Source organism: Mus pahari, chromosome 8, assembly GCF_900095145.1.
Source record: "Mus pahari chromosome 8, PAHARI_EIJ_v1.1, whole genome shotgun sequence".
Lineage (NCBI taxonomy): Eukaryota > Metazoa > Chordata > Mammalia > Rodentia > Muridae > Mus > Mus pahari.
In genome coordinates this window covers 5,928,595-5,947,186 of record NC_034597.1, presented here as the reverse complement: position 1 = coordinate 5,947,186, position 18,592 = coordinate 5,928,595, and the positions used below count along the sequence as shown (strand labels likewise).

At 41.0% G+C, this 18,592-nt stretch overlaps 2 protein-coding genes across 2 annotated transcripts in view; one reads left to right on the top strand and one right to left on the bottom strand.

Annotated features, from left to right (window-relative positions):
- C8H3orf49 (chromosome 8 C3orf49 homolog) overlaps positions 1–4,316 on the bottom strand; it is a 20,338-nt gene extending 16,022 nt beyond the window's left edge. The window contains exons 1-2 of the mRNA XM_029541684.1: positions 4,192–4,316; positions 1,316–1,638 (exon numbers count right to left, since the gene is read on the bottom strand). Of these exons, the coding sequence (XP_029397544.1) occupies positions 1,316–1,638; positions 4,192–4,316 (448 nt within the window). The remainder of the gene's footprint in view (positions 1–1,315; positions 1,639–4,191) is intronic.
- A 3,966-nt stretch (positions 4,317–8,282) lies between these two features.
- The window catches only part of LOC110325179 (cadherin-related family member 3-like), an 83,849-nt gene continuing 73,539 nt past the window's right edge, over positions 8,283–18,592 (top strand). Inside the window, exons 1-2 of the mRNA XM_021202923.1 lie at positions 8,283–8,325; positions 15,704–15,900. Of these exons, the coding sequence (XP_021058582.1) occupies positions 8,283–8,325; positions 15,704–15,900 (240 nt within the window). The remainder of the gene's footprint in view (positions 8,326–15,703; positions 15,901–18,592) is intronic.

Here is an 18,592-nt window from a genome sequence, read left to right as displayed (position 1 = left end):
GAGAGACAGAGACAGAGAGAGACAGAGAGAGACAGAGAGAGAGGAGTGGAGAGGAGCTTGTGGGAAGTGGAGAAGGGGTTTCAGTAAGAGAGGGATGATGATGAAAGAGGATATGGGGGTAAAAAAAATCACCCAAAGCCATTATATACATTCATGGAGCTGTCAAAGAATAAACACAAATAAATCAATGTAAAAACTTATGTAGATGATAGGTTAGAGAGATGCCTTGTGGTAAAGAGTGCCAGGTTTCTTTCAGAGGACATGGATTCAATTCCCAACATGCAAGTGGTGGCTCGAATGCCAGGGCATCTGATACCTCTTCTGCTTCTGCAGAGCACGAAGCAAGCATGTGGAACATCAGCATACATGCAGACAAAACAAAACACTCACACACATACAATTAAAAAATTTATAAACAAAAAATGAGCCTCTTTTATGTCTTGCTAGTTATAAATTTCATTCCTCCAATTCTTCCTATATCCTCTGCTGCTGGAGTGAACTGTTTGGAAGGAGGGATAGATACACCTCCTCTAGAAGAAAACCAAGGATCTTACTATAGCTTCATTTTCTAATATCTATGTATATGCATGTCCCCGCTTATGCATATGTGTGCACATGCATTTAAGTTAAAACTGAGCATAGAAGTTGAGAGGCGGTGGCACACTCAGATCTCTGTGAGTTCGAGACCAGCCTGGTCTACAGAGTGGGTTCTGGGATCACCAGAGAAACCTTAAAGACAATGTAATCTACCTCTCAAACTGTATACACATGTCACATTGTGTACAGACATGAGCCAACTGAGCTGAAGGAAGCCCAGGAGTAGAACATGGATTCTTACCCAGCAGACCTAGGTGGAGCCAGAGATGTTGCATTTTTAGACAAGCTTCTTGAGAGTTGTTATGCATAGAGGAGAAGGTCAGCTTTTGTCACTCTAACAAAATACCTGAGATAATTAACTTATAAAGGGAAATGTTTCCTTTGGTTGGGGTCTTAGATTTTCCAGCCCATGATCCAACAGGTCCAGTACCTTTTGGCCTCTGTTAGGTGTGACAAACAGCAGTGGTGGGTACTGTGTAGTGGAGCAAAGGTCACTCTACGATCAAGAAGTTGAGGAGGGGAGTTAACAGGGGTGGGAGGGTTGATCCATAATGCCAAGCTAGGGCATGCTTCCAGTGACTGTGGAAATCCCGTCAGCCCCCGCTCTTAAGGGACAATGCAACACATGGGTCTTTGGGGACATTCAACATCCTAACCACAGGCCACCCTCATTTTACCGTTTCTCTTGACCACTTAATATTAAATTGCTGTTGGTTACCGTTCTGTGAGAGCTTCTTCATCCTTGGATTGGTGAATAACCTGGGAGACGGAAGCTCCTTCACGAGTCTAGGCAGCAGGCCCGGTGCTTGGGAGGGGGCGGCTTCCTTCCTCTCCACAAAGCTCTCCCTGCCAGCATTGGCTGACTGGCTTCCACACTTGCAAGACAGCATCTTCCCAATAGCACTCTTCACCTTCTTCACCAGGTTTCTCTTTGGGTTGCTTCGGCTTTCATGAAACCCCAAGTTGCTTTCATTCAATGGTTCGTCTTTGAGGACCAACACATTTTGCTTGGCTAAGTTGGTGGACACAGCTCTATGCCATCTAAACAAACAAACAAACAAACAACATGCATTAAAGATATTTTAAAAAATGGCCAGAGACATGGGTCACTCAGTAAAACGCTTGCTAGGAAGGCATGAGGACCTAAGTCCAGATCCCTAGAACATACATGAAGTGATTGATGGGGGCGTGGACACAGAAAGGCCATCAGGGCTGGCTGAGCATTCAGCCTAGTAGATAAACTGCCAGTTCCAGGATACGAGGGACCCTGTCCTTGGTGCATAAGGCAGAGCGCCATAAAGGAAGACAACTGATGCCCTCCTCTGGCTTCTGTACTAGCACACATATGTGCACACAGCAGCACACTCCATAATCTCACATGAACAAAACTATTGACCCGTTCTAAAGCTGTCTACTTATAGCATCTAAATGAATACATGCAGTGTATAGCATTTCAAGCTTCTAGCATTAGTTTGTTTGTTTTGTTTTGTTTTGTTTTGTTTCGTTTCTGTTTCTGTTTTGTTTTATTTTGTTTTGTTTTTGTGGCTGGGGATGGAATCCAGGCCTTGGAATGCTAGAAGACGTTGTACGAGTAAGCCCCACCCTCTGCCCTGGGATGTGTGAGTTTTGCTAATATAGTTCTCTGAAGCCACTGTTTCCTTTCTTCTCCTTGCTGAGTGGGATGCCACAATATGGGTATATCACACCGTATTCACTCACCCACTCATCGACGGAGTTTGGAGTTGTTTCCATTTGGGGGCTATTATGAACAAAACAATATGGCATAAGCTTTTGTGTGAACATAAATCATTTCCCAAGTATAAAATCCCAACTATAAAATGATATGATTACTTTGTAAAATCCCAGCTTGTTGTTTGCTACATTGCATGCATATATATTTCTATGATATACATGTTTCTGATTTGGATTAAAATAAATTAATGACCACTAAGATGAACTTCATATACTACCTAATGAATCCCAGGTACCAATATAAACATGTTATCTTCCAGGAAAACACTGCTCCGTCAAACGAGGACACATGTTCTAGAGGTGAAAGAATGGCAGCCTCATTGGCTCAACTCCTCCCATCTAGGAGCAAGGCCATTGTCTTAGTCAGGGTTTCTATTCCTGCACAAACATCATGACCAAGAAGCAAGTTGGGGAGGAAAGGGCTTATTTAGCTTACACTTTCCACATTGCTGTTCGTCACCAAAGGAAGTTGGGACTGGAACTCAAGCAGGTCAGGAAGCAGGAGCTGATGCAGAAGCCATGGAGGGATGTTCTTTACTGGCTTGCCTCCCCTGGCTTGCTCAGCCTGCTCTCTTATAGAACCAAAGACTACCAGCCCAGAGATGGCACCACCTACAATGGGCCCTTCCCCCTTGACCACTAATTGAGAAAATGCCTTACATCTGGATCTCATGGAGGCATTTCCCCAACTGAAGCGCCTTTCTCTGTGATAACTCCATCCTGTGTCAAGTTGACAGAAAACTACCTGGTACAGTCATAGATGTACAGAAGCACTTTCTGGATTCACTACTCACACTGAGTCCTAAGATTTTTGCATGGCTATGTTGCAATACGTTTCTTGTAGGTAGCAATAAAGTGGTGCCCTGAAGAAGATACTCCATTTCCTTACTTGCCCCAAAGTAACTTGTCAGTATCAATCTTCTGTGGACCCTCCAAGAACCTTAGTAACTTCAGTGTTTTAATAACTTATATTGCCATAAATATGTGCATGGCCACTCTGACACACAATAGAAATACATTTCAAAGAGGTCATGGATCCTGGATACCTTCCATGTAACTGATCAAGTTAAAAAAAAGAATACTTTGCTTTAAGCAGGCAGCGGTGGCACAAATCTGTAATTTCATCAGTCAAAGAGACTAACACAGGAGAACAGAGCACAAAGCCAGCCTGAGCTATTACAGAGAGAACCAACCTCAGAAACAAGCAAGCGCCCATGTTGTGTCTTCTCTCCTTTACCTACCACTGACTTATATAACACAAAATTAAAATGTGGCATGCTCTTAGTAGCGTATGACTGTCTTTACAGTTTTGCCTTTGACAAGAAATACCAGGTCTAAGGCTATTTTGATGTTTCCTTGAAGAGGGTTCAGCGGTGAGATAGGGTTAGTATACATTTCAGCAGCAAGCATTTCTTTAGCAGGGAACAGAAAGCATTGATACATTTTTAAAATTGTGTATTCATTGGTGTGGAATGTGAGAAGACAAGAATACTGATATTGAAAAATTATCTTCTTAATACTGACATTAATCTCACATGACACATTAAAACTCAAATGGAAAGGTAAGCCTTCTGCCTGTTAAAATTGAGGCTTTAATAACTGCAAAAGATGACTTCCCCAGCATTCCACATCCTGATCTGATGTAGAACTCTGTCCTCCCTGAAACACCTAGTCTATACGTTTAAAGTATAATGTTTAGGAGAGACTACCTTTTCACAATGGATCTTGTTTAATGAAAAAAACAAAACAAAACAAAAAACCAAAAGACAAAAAACAAAAAAACAAAAAACAAAAAAACAAAAACCCAAAGGTACCATGGAAAAAGAAGTCTTTGTTACCTACCTCCCTATCAACTTCCCTTTGAACGAGCCAGTTTTCCTACGGGGCTGCTGGATTCTTTGGTACTGGCCAGTCTTCCCACAGGCAAGCTTTAGGAGTTCAGGGTGGCAAACCTGAGGGTGCTCCATCGCTCTCACTTCCAGCTGCGTTTTGGGTTTCTTTAGCGCTTGAGCGAAAAGAACTTCTAAAAATCATCCAGTGACTGAGATCACAGCCTAAATTTTGGTTGCTTGGAGCAAAGCACACAGGACACATTTGGAATCTCCCCCATCATTCTTTCCCAGGTGTTAGCACAATCATTTGTGAGACTGACCGTGTTTTTACTTCATAGTCCTCCAATGATGCATGTGACAGAAGCGTGGGAAATTCCCTGGTAACGTGTGAAATACTACATAGAGAAGGCACATTCGGGATAAAGAAGTCACACAGCATAATTGTTAATCACATTTAGATATTCGTATGTGAGTTCTATAAGGAGGACCGTGCCTTAGGGTCTGAGCCTTTCCACGCCACCCCTCAGGAAGTCGAATGTTGTCCCGTGAGGCACGAACCAAGAGGCCAGCTGCGGTTTGGCTGTCTCAGTAGTCACAGAAAGGGCTATTTTATTACATCTTGAGTTTCTGTTGAAGTCTTTTAAAGCACGAAGCTAAAAAAGTTCAGCATCTGGATTGCACATTATTTCTGCATTTATTTAACCTGTAAGAGCAAATCCTGCCTAGGTGAGAACATGACCACAAGGTGGCAGCAGACACTAGGCTATAGTTTTGTCTCAGGCTTCATGGGCCCCTCTGAGTAGCTCAGTCAGTAGGATTGGGTGTTTATAAAGGAAGCCTCTGCAGGAAAACTGAAGAAAGGTGTATAATTTACTCTGCTTCCTGTGTGTGTACCCATCAGTCATCCATATCACTGATGTGCATAGCATTTAGTTGAACGTCTTATATAAACGGGGCTTACAACTCAATACATTTGAGATGGGATGAAATAAACACACATGTTTAACATTCTCAGTTGTTGCTGATGATTTTGGTACGTGAGATTTTTGTACAGTTGAATATCTGGGAGAAGAACTTTAGATGGAACAAGAGGACTTACGACCCCCAAGACTCTGGGTTCAAAATTCAACACTTAGAGAAAAAGCAGGAGTAAAATGTAACACTGAGGTGCTACGATGGTGTGTTCAGGACGGTACATCTGAGCTCCTGCTCCAGCTTTAGGCTGCGGCCTGAGTCCCGTGACAGTCACGTGATTTGCCGATTTTCTCATCTCTCAAATGGGAATGCTATGGGTGCAAGTGTGCCTGTGTGAAATAGGCCATAACCTTTGTGACAGTGACTTCCAGTAGGTCACGGGATAATCCTAAAGCATATAATCTAGCTACCAAACCAAACCAAACCAAACCAAAATAACAAAAAAAAAAAAAAAAAAAAAAAAAAAAAAAAAAAAAGGGAAAAAGAAGGGCACACGAGATAGCAGCTCNTGTGTGAAATAGGCCATAACCTTTGTGACAGTGACTTCCAGTAGGTCACGGGATAATCCTAAAGCATATAATCTAGCTACCAAACCAAACCAAACAAAACAAAAAAAAAAAAAAAAAAAAAAAAAAAAAAAAAAAAAAAAAGTCAAGGGAAAAAGAAGGGCACACGAGATAGCAGCTCTGAAGTCAGGCTAGGTTTAAAACCTAGTTTTATACCTAACAGGTTCTGGGACCTTAGGAAAGGGGAGAAAACCTCTAAGCCTCAAATTTTTTGTGTTTAAAATATGAATAATCAATGGCACCTCCCACTGCCATCCCCGAACTATCTTAAAGTGCTACTGGACAACCGACAGAGACACAATGAAAAGAATAATTTCAGCTAATTAAATGTAGGCAATGCTATGAAGAAAATGCAAGGTGGTGATAAGGTAAAGAGACAGGGTGAGGGGCAATGCTGGTGGGGAGCACTGGGGTCACAGGGTCTGAAAGCTGAGCAGGGAAATAGCCCTGTGAAGAACTTCATGGTTCAGGCACGTGAGCTGAGAGACAGGGGTATGTACATGGTAAGCTAAAGTCGTCTGGGCCAAACCAGCTTAGCACTGGAAACCAACTCAGTGGTCCTCGCTTTGTCTTCAGAGTGAGGAGAAGGGAAATTAGCAGGGCTTATAAGGAAGTGGTCCTAGTATTTTTTTTTTTCTCTAAGCAATGGTATCTAGTCTGGACAGAAATTACTTAGAATTCCTGCCAAGATGTACAATTCTTGAGTAGGAACTCACATTCCAGGCGCTTTTACAAATAAGTTATTTTAGGAACTAAAGAAGGATGCTAAGTAATCGAGGGTCCAAGGAAGACCTCTTAGAGTGGTGACATCTGAGATGATGTCATGTAAAATGTGAAAAAACATGCTAAGAATCGGAAGAGGAATTTAAAGAACAAATAACCATGTAAGTAAGAATTGGGAGGTGGATGTGATCTAGGCACACGTGGTGGCAGATGTGATCTAGGCACATGTGGTGGCAAAGACCAGTGTGTCAGGGATGGGAACGTAGGGGCAAGGGAAAAGAGTGTTCTTATGTCTTAAAAATAAAAATCACTGCTCAGAAGATACGCTGGAGAGGGAAGACAGGACCTGTGGGAAAGGCATCAGGGAGGGAACTAGGGAACTAGTTCAGGCACCGGAGAGTGATGAGGAGTTCTCCAGGCGGTGTAGAGAGTCAGAGAACAGAGAGAGAGAGAGAGAGAGAGAGAGAGAGAGAGACAGACAGACAGACAGACAGACAGACAGACAGACAGACAGAGAGAGGGGTTTGGCTAGAGTGCTAGGGTGTTACAATAGTCTAAGTATAAGAACACAGATGTTTGAGGCTATAATGATGGCCAGCTATTAATGAGTAAGGCTCTCAACGAAAAACAAAGAGTAAAGTTGTTTCACTAAGGAATATTCAATAGAGCTAAAGATACAAACCACACTTTCTCATAAACCTCGTTTTCTTTTCAACAGCCCTCACAGCACATGGCAGGAATCCATCTCGATGTGAGCACTTCCTGGCCATTTGTAGATGTCCCTCTGAAAACCAATGAGTCATCTACAACAGGTCAAAGTCTGTTTCAAACACAGCATTCCTTGCTCTCAACGATATCTTTCTGTTGAACACACATGCGATTGCATAATCTTATTTCAGTAACCATAGTAACAGTTGACTCCTATAGAGACAGCAATCGATTGAATTCTCTAAATTAGAGATTGCAAACATGAATTTCTGCAGGAACCTCGAATGGGTTTGTGAGAAGCAATGGGGTGTAATAGGGAGGGGTGACAATTCTGACAAACTGTAAAGTATTGGGCCAATTAAATGTTACTGAACCGCACATTTGTGAGAAGAGTATAGAAATCTGATGCACAGCCCAGAGTTGGCTCCGAGGTCAGCTCTCTGCTGCCTTTTCCAGATATTTTTGTGTGAACTCTCCGAGCAGTCAGATCTTTGCCATTGTAGTCTTGGAGCAGGCCAGGTTTCAGCTTGAATGTCATAACATGGAGTGGCTCTGGGTCGCACTCAGCCTGGTTTTGCACTTCCTCTCTAATCTGCTGTGCTTAGCAACTTGAAATCCTTCTGTAAATCTGGTAAACTGGCTTTTGGTTTTAAACTGGGGTGTAATGAATACATCAAGCAGAAGAGGACAATGAGGGGTGGGGTCACTAGTGAGTGAAATCCTTTTGAATCTTAACGAAATGAGTCCAGGGAGCACATTTCCTGAAAAGCTCCCATTAATGATGGCCACCCCCACTCTCCACTTCAAACACCTTGCCTCTACTCTTCACCCCCACCGCAATACCGACTTCAATTCTCCACCACCCACCCCAAACATCCCCTTCCAACCTATCCCCCCACCGTCCTCTGACTCCTGTATCAGAGATTTTCTTTCACCTGGCTTAAGTAAATCCAGTTGCTGGAGCTTTAGCCTTACAGGGCAAAGGTGTCACTTTACAGATTAGGTAAGTGTGTACTTGCTGCCTAGAAACAGGCCTCAATATGGTGACTCTGCAGAAGGACTGTGGTCATTTTAGAAGTTAGCCGACTGGAACGGTGTTTCTGCAGCAGCCAGAGCCCTGGAATCAACCATGCTTCCTTCGCAGTGCTTCTTTGTACTGCTAGCTGCCTCAGGTTAGTGTTTGCAACATTGTTACTTAACTACGGAAGCAATAGTCGGAGTGTCTTCCTTTGGGTTCCCCTTCACTTGCTCTAGAACATTTGATGGGGATAGTCTTTTGAACTCAAGGGCTCCCTGGTTGTACCTCATTGGATAATCTACCTTCTTATCAAGATATTTTCACAGATGCAGTTTATAGATGGGCATCAGAGCAAGTTCTCAGCGAGGCAATTGGCCATTTCTACTAGTATCTAAAATCTGGAACCTCAGGAGGCAAACTTCTACCCGTGGAAGGTTTACCTATGGAACTGCACAATGAAAAGATATATGTGGTCTATTTATAATATCAAGAACTAGGGGAAATATTATCAGAAGGCAAAATAACTTATATGCTCAGAATGTAGCAAGCATTATTTTGGAGATTACAGGTAGAAATGGTAGAGTTGGAGAAATGGAGAAGAATATATAGGTGATTTAAGTTGTTTTCTATCTCATATATTTTCTTATTGATTAAAGTAACAGATGAAAAAGAGTGTAGCATGTCTTACTAATACTTTATTTATCATGTTGAAATGATATTTTAAGTACTTTTGATCAGTAAAATCATCTTTATCATCTTTAAAAAAAGACTCAGCAATGTAGTTACAAGTTCTTAAACAACAACAACAACAACAACAACAACAACAACAACAACAAAGTCTCACTTTGTGGCCCTGTGTCTAGACTTTAATATGTAAGCCAGGGTGGCCTAGAACTCCCTGAAATCTACCTGCCCCCCCCCCCCCCCCGCTTCCTGTAGCACACAGAAAGGATGAAATGTGTGCCCGTCTGTTTGGATGTTTGTGATGGGGTCTCATTCTATAGTTTAGACTGCCTTCTAACCCGAAGTCCCTGGCCTCAGCCTCTTGGCCAGGACAATAAACTTTTGCCACTCTTCTGTACCCTCACAGAACTTTCTTAAAGAATGTATGGGGTACTGCGGCTGAGCCAAGTGCTGATGTGGTGTACAGACGCATGTACTGCGGCTGAGCCAAGTGCTCATGTGGTGTACAGACGCATGCACGCATCTACATGTATGTTTTATAAACTGTTCTCCACATCAATTTTCATATTTTAAAGATGTGTGTTTCTAAATTCGCATAACAGTAGGACCCACATCCCTAGGGGAGTTGAGAGTAGCCACCCTGTCACATTGGAGTCCACTTTCAGTTTCTTACAATCCTGTCTGACAAGGAACAAAGTTGCTTTTCACAGCAGTTTTACTATGAAACCAAGTTCTTTGTTTTTGACACAAAATATACTTTTAAAAAGTTAAATCAATTAATTTTTCAGTGCAATGGGCAGTGAAGCATTATTAGGTACAGAAATAAGCACCTAGCTACATGGCCCAATCTGTAGAATTGGACCGTAAAATCTAACCTAATTAAACGGCACACACTTACAAGCTTTCAAATGCATTCGGTGTCACATAAAATCTACATAACTAGCAAGAAAGAATCTGTTTATTTACTCTGCTACTCATTCACATAAGTATTAACTGGGTACCTACTATGGGTCAGACACTGTTCTTGGAACTGGGCATACAGCAGGGAACAAACAAGTAATTGTCTCTTATTTTTGAAGTTTGTGTGTTCGGTGGAAGTAGAGCCAAAAACAAACACTACGTAAAATTGTAAAAGTGCCCACAGTGTGGGAAGATCGCTTTTGTGCCGAGGCCATCTCAAGTTCAGTGACTCTTTATCAGAGACATGAAGGAGATAAGGTGATTTCCTGGAAGGATGCATTGTGGGCTTCCGTGGTATGTATGAGGAATAGGGAGGCAAACGTGGTTGGAACAGACTGAGCAGAATAACCGAGTCAGGGGCATCAAATATGAGGTCAGACCGATAAAGCAAGGCCTACCCTGTGGTATTTAACACTTATTTTATTTATTTATTTTTATGTGTACGAGTGCTTGCCCACAGTGTGCACATGGAGGGCAGGGATAAGCTCTGATGTCAGATCCCAGTTTCTCCCTTGTCACAGGAGGCAGGGTTTCTTTGCTGTCTTCTGCCACATATGCCAGGCAGGTTGGAGTGCTAGTTTCTAGGATTCTTCTGTTTCAGCCTCTGTTTAGGAATGCCGAGATTATACAGGAGCTAACATGGCTTTATGTGGATTCTAGAGAACAGAGCTCAAGTCTTCATGTTTGTGAAGCAAGTGCTTGTCTCGCTGAGTATCTCCCCAGCTCTACCAGACAGGGCAAGGAAAGCCTCCAGGGGCCTCTAGAGCTTCCCGTCTGTTATAACAGCCACCAGTGATTTATCTTTCTCAATGTTTGCATTTTCTTCAGTGTCTTTTGCTTTCCTCTTCCACTTTAAGAATCCTTACGATGGTGTGGAACAGGTAATATAAGGCAACTTCTTCCTTCTGCTTAATCACAACTTCAAGGTTTGTTGTGTTGTAACAGCATATTATGTTCTATGGGAACATAAAGGGGCCATTCTGTCTGTCACAAGCTCCAGAGTTACAAAATAAGCCCTGCTCCACACACTGTCAGCATACACACACCTCTGGGATGCATATTTTAATCATAGAAAAAAACATTTCTAACCAGGCTATTAAATATACAGAGGGAAATCCTTGGTCAAAATCCGGATGGAGCTTTCCAGACAGGAGCTTGAGCAGACGGAGGAGTGAATGTCTCCTCAAGCAGGTACCTGAAAGCAGAAGAGGTACAGGCAGGAGGAAGATGAATCCTTGACGGCTGCAGAGAGCTCTGAACCACTAGAATTTGTGTCAGATCTTGTCAGGAGAAGGTATCTTTGGAGCGCAGGGGTATTAATTCTCTAGCACTTCAATGCCAGAGGACATCATGGAGCAACAAGATAGAGGTGCCAGCAGATGGAAGTTGTGTCCCTGTGCACTGAACTAATAAAATCCAAAATGGAGTTTGTGTACATCTGCCTAATGCCTGTTTCCCGAGTGATGCATTTTCCAGTGAGCCTTAGTAACTTGGAGTGGGAGTGAAGAACAGATGGGAGATGGAATTCCTAAGTTCCCTCACACCTGCTTTACCTTAGCAACAAACCCTGGACCAAATAAACTGAAGTGGTAAATCTGTTTACTTATAAGCTCATAAGCTTACTCCTCTGTAAGTAAGGAACTCTGACTGCTTTTCCTATTTATTTCCACTTAATCTCTTTCCCTGTCTTAAGTCTAGCTCAGACTTCAATGACTATATGGAATGGAGTGGGAACGTGAACATTCCTGCAGGATTCCTGTTTTTAGAGGAAATGCTTTGATGCTTTTTCCATTTAGCATGATGTTGACTAGTTGTGTGTTGCCTTCATCGTGTTGAGATATGTCCTCTGTATTCCTAGAGTTTCCTGGACTTTTATTATGAATCTGGGATTTTGACAGCGGCCTTATTTGCCTCTAATGAGGTGATCATATATGATTTCTGTCTTTGATCTCATTTACGTGGTGAATTACATGCATTGATCTGCATTTGCTGAGACACCCTGCATCTCTCTTGATGCTTCCTTGAATTTGGTCTGCAAGTATTTTATGGAGATTTTTTTTTGTCTCTATGTTCTAATTTTATTTTTTGGTTGGGTCTTTATGTGGCTTTAGTATTATGATAACACTGGTTTCACAAAGAGAATATGGAAGTAATTTTTCTGTTTTTATTTTATGGGTTACTTGAAAAGTAGTGATGTTAGTTTTTTTTTTTTTCTTTGAGATTCTGGTAGAATTCTGCATTGTATCAATTTGGTCTGGATATATATATATATAATATATATATATATTATATATATATAATATGTACATATATATTATATGTATATCTACTACAACTAATATGTATGTACATATATATTATATGTATATTAGCTATAGTTGGATAATGTTTAACTGTTGGCTCCATCTACTTGGATATATGGGTTTGCTTAAATTATTTACTTCATCTTGATTTCATAGGAGTAGGTCATATACATCTAGAAACTTAGCCATTTCTTTTAGATTAGTAAGATTAGTATAGATTTCAAATCTATATAAAGTATATCCTTTGTATTTTCTGAATTTTTCCCAGTGACTGTTATAATGTTTCCCTTTTTATTTTTATTTCTAGTTTTATTAATTTGGGTCTTCTCCTTCTTTGATTAAATTTGACTAAAGTTTTGTTAATCTTGTTAATATTTTTAAAGAACAAATTTCATTTTCACCTCTATTTCATTAATTTCAGTGCTAATTTTATTCTCTCAGTATAAAATTTTTGTTTGTTTGTTTTTTAAACAATGCCTTCAGGTGCATCATTAGGCAATCAATTTGATATTTGTTTATTTTTTTGTGTAGACACATGATTAAGTATACTTTCTTTTAGGATGCTTTCATTGTTTCATTGATTCATATCACAGCTTTTCATATATTTCATTCCATTCTAGTAATTTTTAAAATTTCCTTCTTTTTTCTTCCCAGACTCCATTATCATTCAGTAGTGTGTTATTTAGTCTGTGCACTTTCTGTTTATTCTATTGTTGATATAGCTTTGTTCAATGTGGTCATATAGAATACTGAATGTTCCTCAGTTTTTCTTTATTTGTTGAGACATGCTTTTTGGTTGATTTTGAAAAAAAGTTTCATGGGATGCTGAGAAGAACGTAGTCTTTAATGTCTGACTAGAATGTTTTATTGATGCTTATTAGGCCCACTTATTTTCTGATATCATAGGTCCCTCTAGGTTTGGGAAAGCTTCTATGATTGAATTGAGAATATCCTCTATGCCTTTGCTATTGTGTTTTTCTCCTACCTCATAACTCAAAATTTAGGCCTTTTCATATGCTCTTCCATGTGGGTTCATATGTTTATTTAGAAATTCTCATTGATTTTTGCTGTGTGATTCACTTCTTCTACTTTTTCTTGTAGCCCTCTTTCTGTCTCTGACATATGAATTATTTTGTTGGGGAGGCTTTCCATTTAGTTTTTAATTTGACTGACTGAGTTTTTAATTTCCAGCATTATTTCAGTTTGGCCTTTCTTCAGCAATTCTATCCCTCTTTTGAATTTAATTTATATATCTTGGGTTGAGTGCCTTATTTAATTCAGCTCTTTGTTGGGGGTTGGTCACATGCTGCTATGTATTCAAATGCTAAATTCTGTACCCCAAGATCTGGCTGCTCCAAGATGAGCAAATTTCCACATACATCAGCCTTTGTTGTGAAAACTTTACTCCCCAGTTTAAAAAATTGGTTAAATAAAATGGCTACAATTAATTACAGGGGAGAATAGAGAGATGGAGTTTTGAGTTATGCATTATGCATGTGGGGGTCACAGGCAGGGACAGTTGGAGAAAGAAAGAAGGAGAGAGAGAGGAGCACAGAGGCAGAGAAGAAGGCAAGAGCAGGATGTCTCCATTAGTCGTGATGAACCAGCAGTACTGTCCTGAGTGAACGAGGCCACTGGAGCAGAAATAACTGGCAAGATTCAAAAAGCAAGTATTTGGGGAGCACAAATTGGGAAGTCATCAGTCTAGTGTTAGAGAATTAATAGGGGTAATCCCCTGCTAACTGGGCAGAGTCTAATGGCTACATCATAGTTTGGGTCTCGTACACTACATGGGGATAAGCCTAGTTCTTTTCCTTTGCTGGGATGTCCTTTGCATTATTTGCTCATAGTTTCCATAATTCTTTGTAAGATTCCCCCAGGTCATTTTCAATCAGATTTATTACCATGAAATTAGTAACTTCTGTGGGTGACATACTGTCATGTTTTTGTTTCTGTGGTGGGATTGTGCATCTGGAATAGTGTGTTAGTTGTGTGTTTCTTTTGCTCAAATCACCTTTCTCCTTTCCGGATAGACACGTACAATGTCCAGGCATTTTGAGGGGTTGAGGCCTTGTTTTCTTATGTGGAACTTGTGCTGAAGATTCCAGGTTCTCCTCCTAGTCTTTTGAGAGTCCTCGGTCTCTGCCTGATCAGCATTCAAAGGGCAGCAAGCACATTCCTCTGATGTGGTTCACTAAGTCTGGCTGCTCTGTGTGCAGTGAGCTTTATTCAATACAAAGGGTGGGGACAGTGCACATAGGGAAAATAGGGAAGATGGGTGCGTAGTCAGGAGGATTGTGGGAGAGATGTGGCCCCTTGGGTGGCCAGGCTTCTTTTGAAATGATTTCAGGGTGGGCTGTGTCACTTGTATGAGGTGCATGGCTCTGAGTGGTCTTCAGGTGGTAGGGGCCGGTACTGAATGCTTGGTGGAGTTAGCTGTATGTGGTACACAGGTCAACAGTTCTCTGCTGGTGGCAAGAGCCCACCTGGGTGGGCAGGTGGGTAGTGACAGCTGTGGAGTGTGGCTCCATGAGGTCCTCAGGGGGTGGACCTGAAATGGTAATGTTAAGAGGGAAGGGCAAAGGGTTTTGTTTTCAGGGTGCCAACATAATCTTGTCAATCTCTAAGAAGTTCTGAGATTCTAGCCAGATTCTGCCTTAGCTAAAGACAAGAGTCAGTTGAAATTAAGGAAGGAAAACAAGGAAAGAAGTAAAAGGGGGAGTAAAGAAGGCCAGTTCAGTGAGGTGCTTAATGACTTTGCTCTGAACACATTGTGATTTTGAGTGTTAATTTCTCAATACTGCAGGGTAGATGATATTCATAGAAAACAATGTCACTTGGAAAGGCATTTCTAGCAGCCTTTCACACAGTGTCTAACAAAATATATAGTGAATTGTAAGATGAAATCTACAACTGCTATGACTATGACCAGGAACTATATATTGAGAATGATGGCCAATGATCTACATAGCTTCTCTCTTAAGTAATGGTGATCAGATGCCCATGAGGTCCAGACAAAGACATTTCTTATGGAATGACAGCAGTTGCTTTCCAGCTCTAGAAAGCATGGGTAGCTTGCCTAGTGTTTGTACGGCTAGTAAAAGGGAAGACAGGGACCTGAGTCAAAGTGTGAGATTCAAAAGTATCCCCTTGATCAGTTCCCCTCCATCACCTTCAGAGCCACAGCTATCACTTTGTAGATAGGTGCATCTCCCAAATTTGAAATTCTGAGAACTTTTGATATTCCAACATTTTTACTCTGATTCATAAAATAGTTTCAACCATTTAAGAACAATGGATATGAATCTGGCAAATTTGGGGTTAAAATTTTAGCTCTGCCATTGCACGGCTATGTCACATAAAGCCAACCCTATACTTTTAACTTTCTTCAGTGCAAAACAGAATTAACAGTAGTTTTTGCAAGCTCACCTGTAACAAAAGGTCTCAGACCCTCAATTTTACTATTCAGAATTCCAAGAGAAAAGGTACTAAGTGGATAGTGTGCTTTTCCTCTGGGGCTTCACACAGGAAAGGGGTTGGGAAGCCTTGTAGAAATGTAAAATCTAGTTTTGTGTTTCCACTAAGGTGTTCAAGCTGCTCCAAATTTTGTTGTGGAGAATGCGGGCCCCCTCCTGGAAAATGCCTCTTATCATACACGGGCTGCCACGGTCACCATGTCTCTCTCACCTCACACTTCTCTGGTCGGAGATCCTGTTATCCTCAATGCCAGCCCCACAGTGCATCCTTTTGTGCTGTCCCACAGATCCTCACAGGTGTGGGATGTAAGTATGGAGGCAGATAGTATTAGCATAACTCAAGAGATCTAAATGAGATTATCTTCTGTCTTACATTTTATTGCCTGTTTAGTTGTGTGTGTGTTTGTGTGTGTGTGTGTGTGTGTGTGTGTGCGGTTTGTTTTATGCAGTTTAGCTTGGCCTTGAACTCCTGATCTCTTTTCTCGGCCTTCAAAGTGCAGAGATTATAGACATGTACTAATATGCCTGGCCCTCTTGCATGCTTTTAATTAATTTAACATTTTACTCTTTGAAACTTTATGGTGTGTCAGACATTTTCAAATTCCTTAAGAATAACAAAGAGCACCTGTTTTACAGGTGCTTATTGAGGGTCTCATCAGACGCAAGGTAATGCCTTACTCTCAATGCATTTACTTATATGTGGGGATACCTGTTAATTAAGTAAATACACACAGAATAAAATTGCAAATATGATATGAGCAAGGAAATACAAGTTCTCAGATAGGTAGTTGGGTGTCAGGAGCCATAATGAGACAAGCAAATAACTAGCAGGTAATCGTCCTGAAATGGTCTGCTTCAGATTATTATATAATCTGTGACAGGTTCACCCTTATTCAGCAAGGCTGCAAGGGATTCATTTTAGGAAAGATTCCTGCTATTAATATGCTTTTTCTGCTTTTATTAAACATATATAACAATCCCTAAGTAATAGCACACCCCTTTGGAGCAGATCTCTGCAGATCGATGAAGACGTACTGTCTTATAGTAATGCTATATAGACAAATAAATGACTTCTTAAGTCTTAATGATGATCCTATAAGAATTCCTAAAATTATATCTGTGATTATTAAGTTTTTTTATAGTGTGACTGCTATTAGGTCTTTTCTCATAGTCAAAACTGCAATGAGAACTTTGCCAGGCTCCCATGTGTCACCAGTTAATTGCTCTTAGATAGTAACCAGACTTTCTCCTAATAAAAGCACATTCCAAGAGGTTGTAAAACAATTAACCGAAGGTTATAAAAAGGGAAATAACAATTTATTATAGGTGCTAGAACAGAAGATAAAATATTGACTGGCTTTATCTATACAAAGCTTCACTAATAACTTGGTTATGGTTTTAAACCTTCAGTGAGCCTGTGGAGCTGAGACAGGTGATGGATGTTTAGCCAGGCAATTACTCCTAATGGATATGCATGTAAACATTCTCTGTTGTAAACTTCTATTTCAATTTATGATTTGACTTTTTGTGTGAACTTGTGATGAACTCTGTAACATGTGATCATGTGTTCTGAAAGATGTGTAAGTACTGAGGACAAAGAGGAAGATAGAGCAGGAAGGGTTTTTCCTTTCCCCCTCACCTAGAAGAAATTTTTTTCTTAGAAGAATTTTTCCCTTACTAGATTTTTTTCCTTTTCCCCACTTAGGATCTTTCCCCTCCACTTCCCCCCTGAGATAGCTTTCATAGGAATCTTTTTAGCACTTAGTAATAAACTGTGTAATCACTTCTCTAAATGTCCCTTTTTCTACCTGCAGCTTCCAAAAATGACAGGTTGAAAGTTAAAGCGGCCCAGTTCCTGCTGAGCTAGAACAAAGGCTGCTTTGCTTAATCCTCTGCTGTTAGGCTACAGGTGTTAATCACCTTAGCCAGCAGTCTTTTACCCTCAGAAAGAGCAAGAAAGCTTTTAGGACTTTTGAGAGGTTATCGTCAGCATTTCAGTACAGTTAGAGAGCTAGAAAGCCCTGAGATCTCAGAATTTAAAGCCATCACCAGAGTCCTACTCTGTGGCTCCACCGCTACCCTTTCCGGGCTGGGAGGCTCCAGGCAGATGGGAGTCCAAACAAAGACATAAGATCTACTCAGGCTTCTCTGAAGTAGCTTTATCTGAAAAGCAGCTTGGGCAGGAATTGAGTAAAAGTGGGAGAAAACATTCCAAGTCATGTGCAGAAGTCCTGTAAAAAGAAGGATCCTGAAAAGAAGGGACCAGATTTGAACAGGGAGTGTGGTGAGAAATCTGACTGCCACGGAGATAAAGGAGAGAGCTTGTGGAATCTGGGACACTGGTTGGAAAGAGCTACTTACTTGCTAGTTCTAATAAAGCTAATTCTCCTACTGGGAGAAGTTTACACAGGCTTATTGCTCTTTATAAGAGATCTAGGTTCCTTAAGATTCAAATTACTCATACTGCAAAGTTATTGCATGCTTGACATTCACCTGGTCTTTCTGCATTGGCCCCCTGAAACCTAAAAGAGGACTCAACTCAGTGCAATAACATCTTTAGGGTAACACAGTTGAGGTGCCCTAGACTGGTTTGGCTTCAGACTGTGGTTGTCTCCTGTGTCCCTCAAACTTCAAAACTCTAAAAGCAGCGACTAGCAGAAGCATATTCCATCAGAACAAAAGAAAACCAGAGGATAAGCTTGAGCCCATGTGTACATTTAGAGACTTAAATCTACTCATAGGCTATTAGTTGAAGAAAGTCTCATGTCCAAGCCATAGGAACTGCCAAGTCAAATGGCAAGCATCAGAACATGGAACTGTAGAGCCCTAATTTTAAGACTTCCCCAAACCTGTTCCCTAGATCATTAGGAAAGTGGCTAGTAAAGAGCCTTTGTTCTCTTAAGGCAGCTGAAGGTCTTCTGTTCCTCCACCTGACAGCTAGCTAGGCAGTTATCTCAGTTGCCCCAGCCAGGCACCCATCTTCCTATGTTTGAGACTG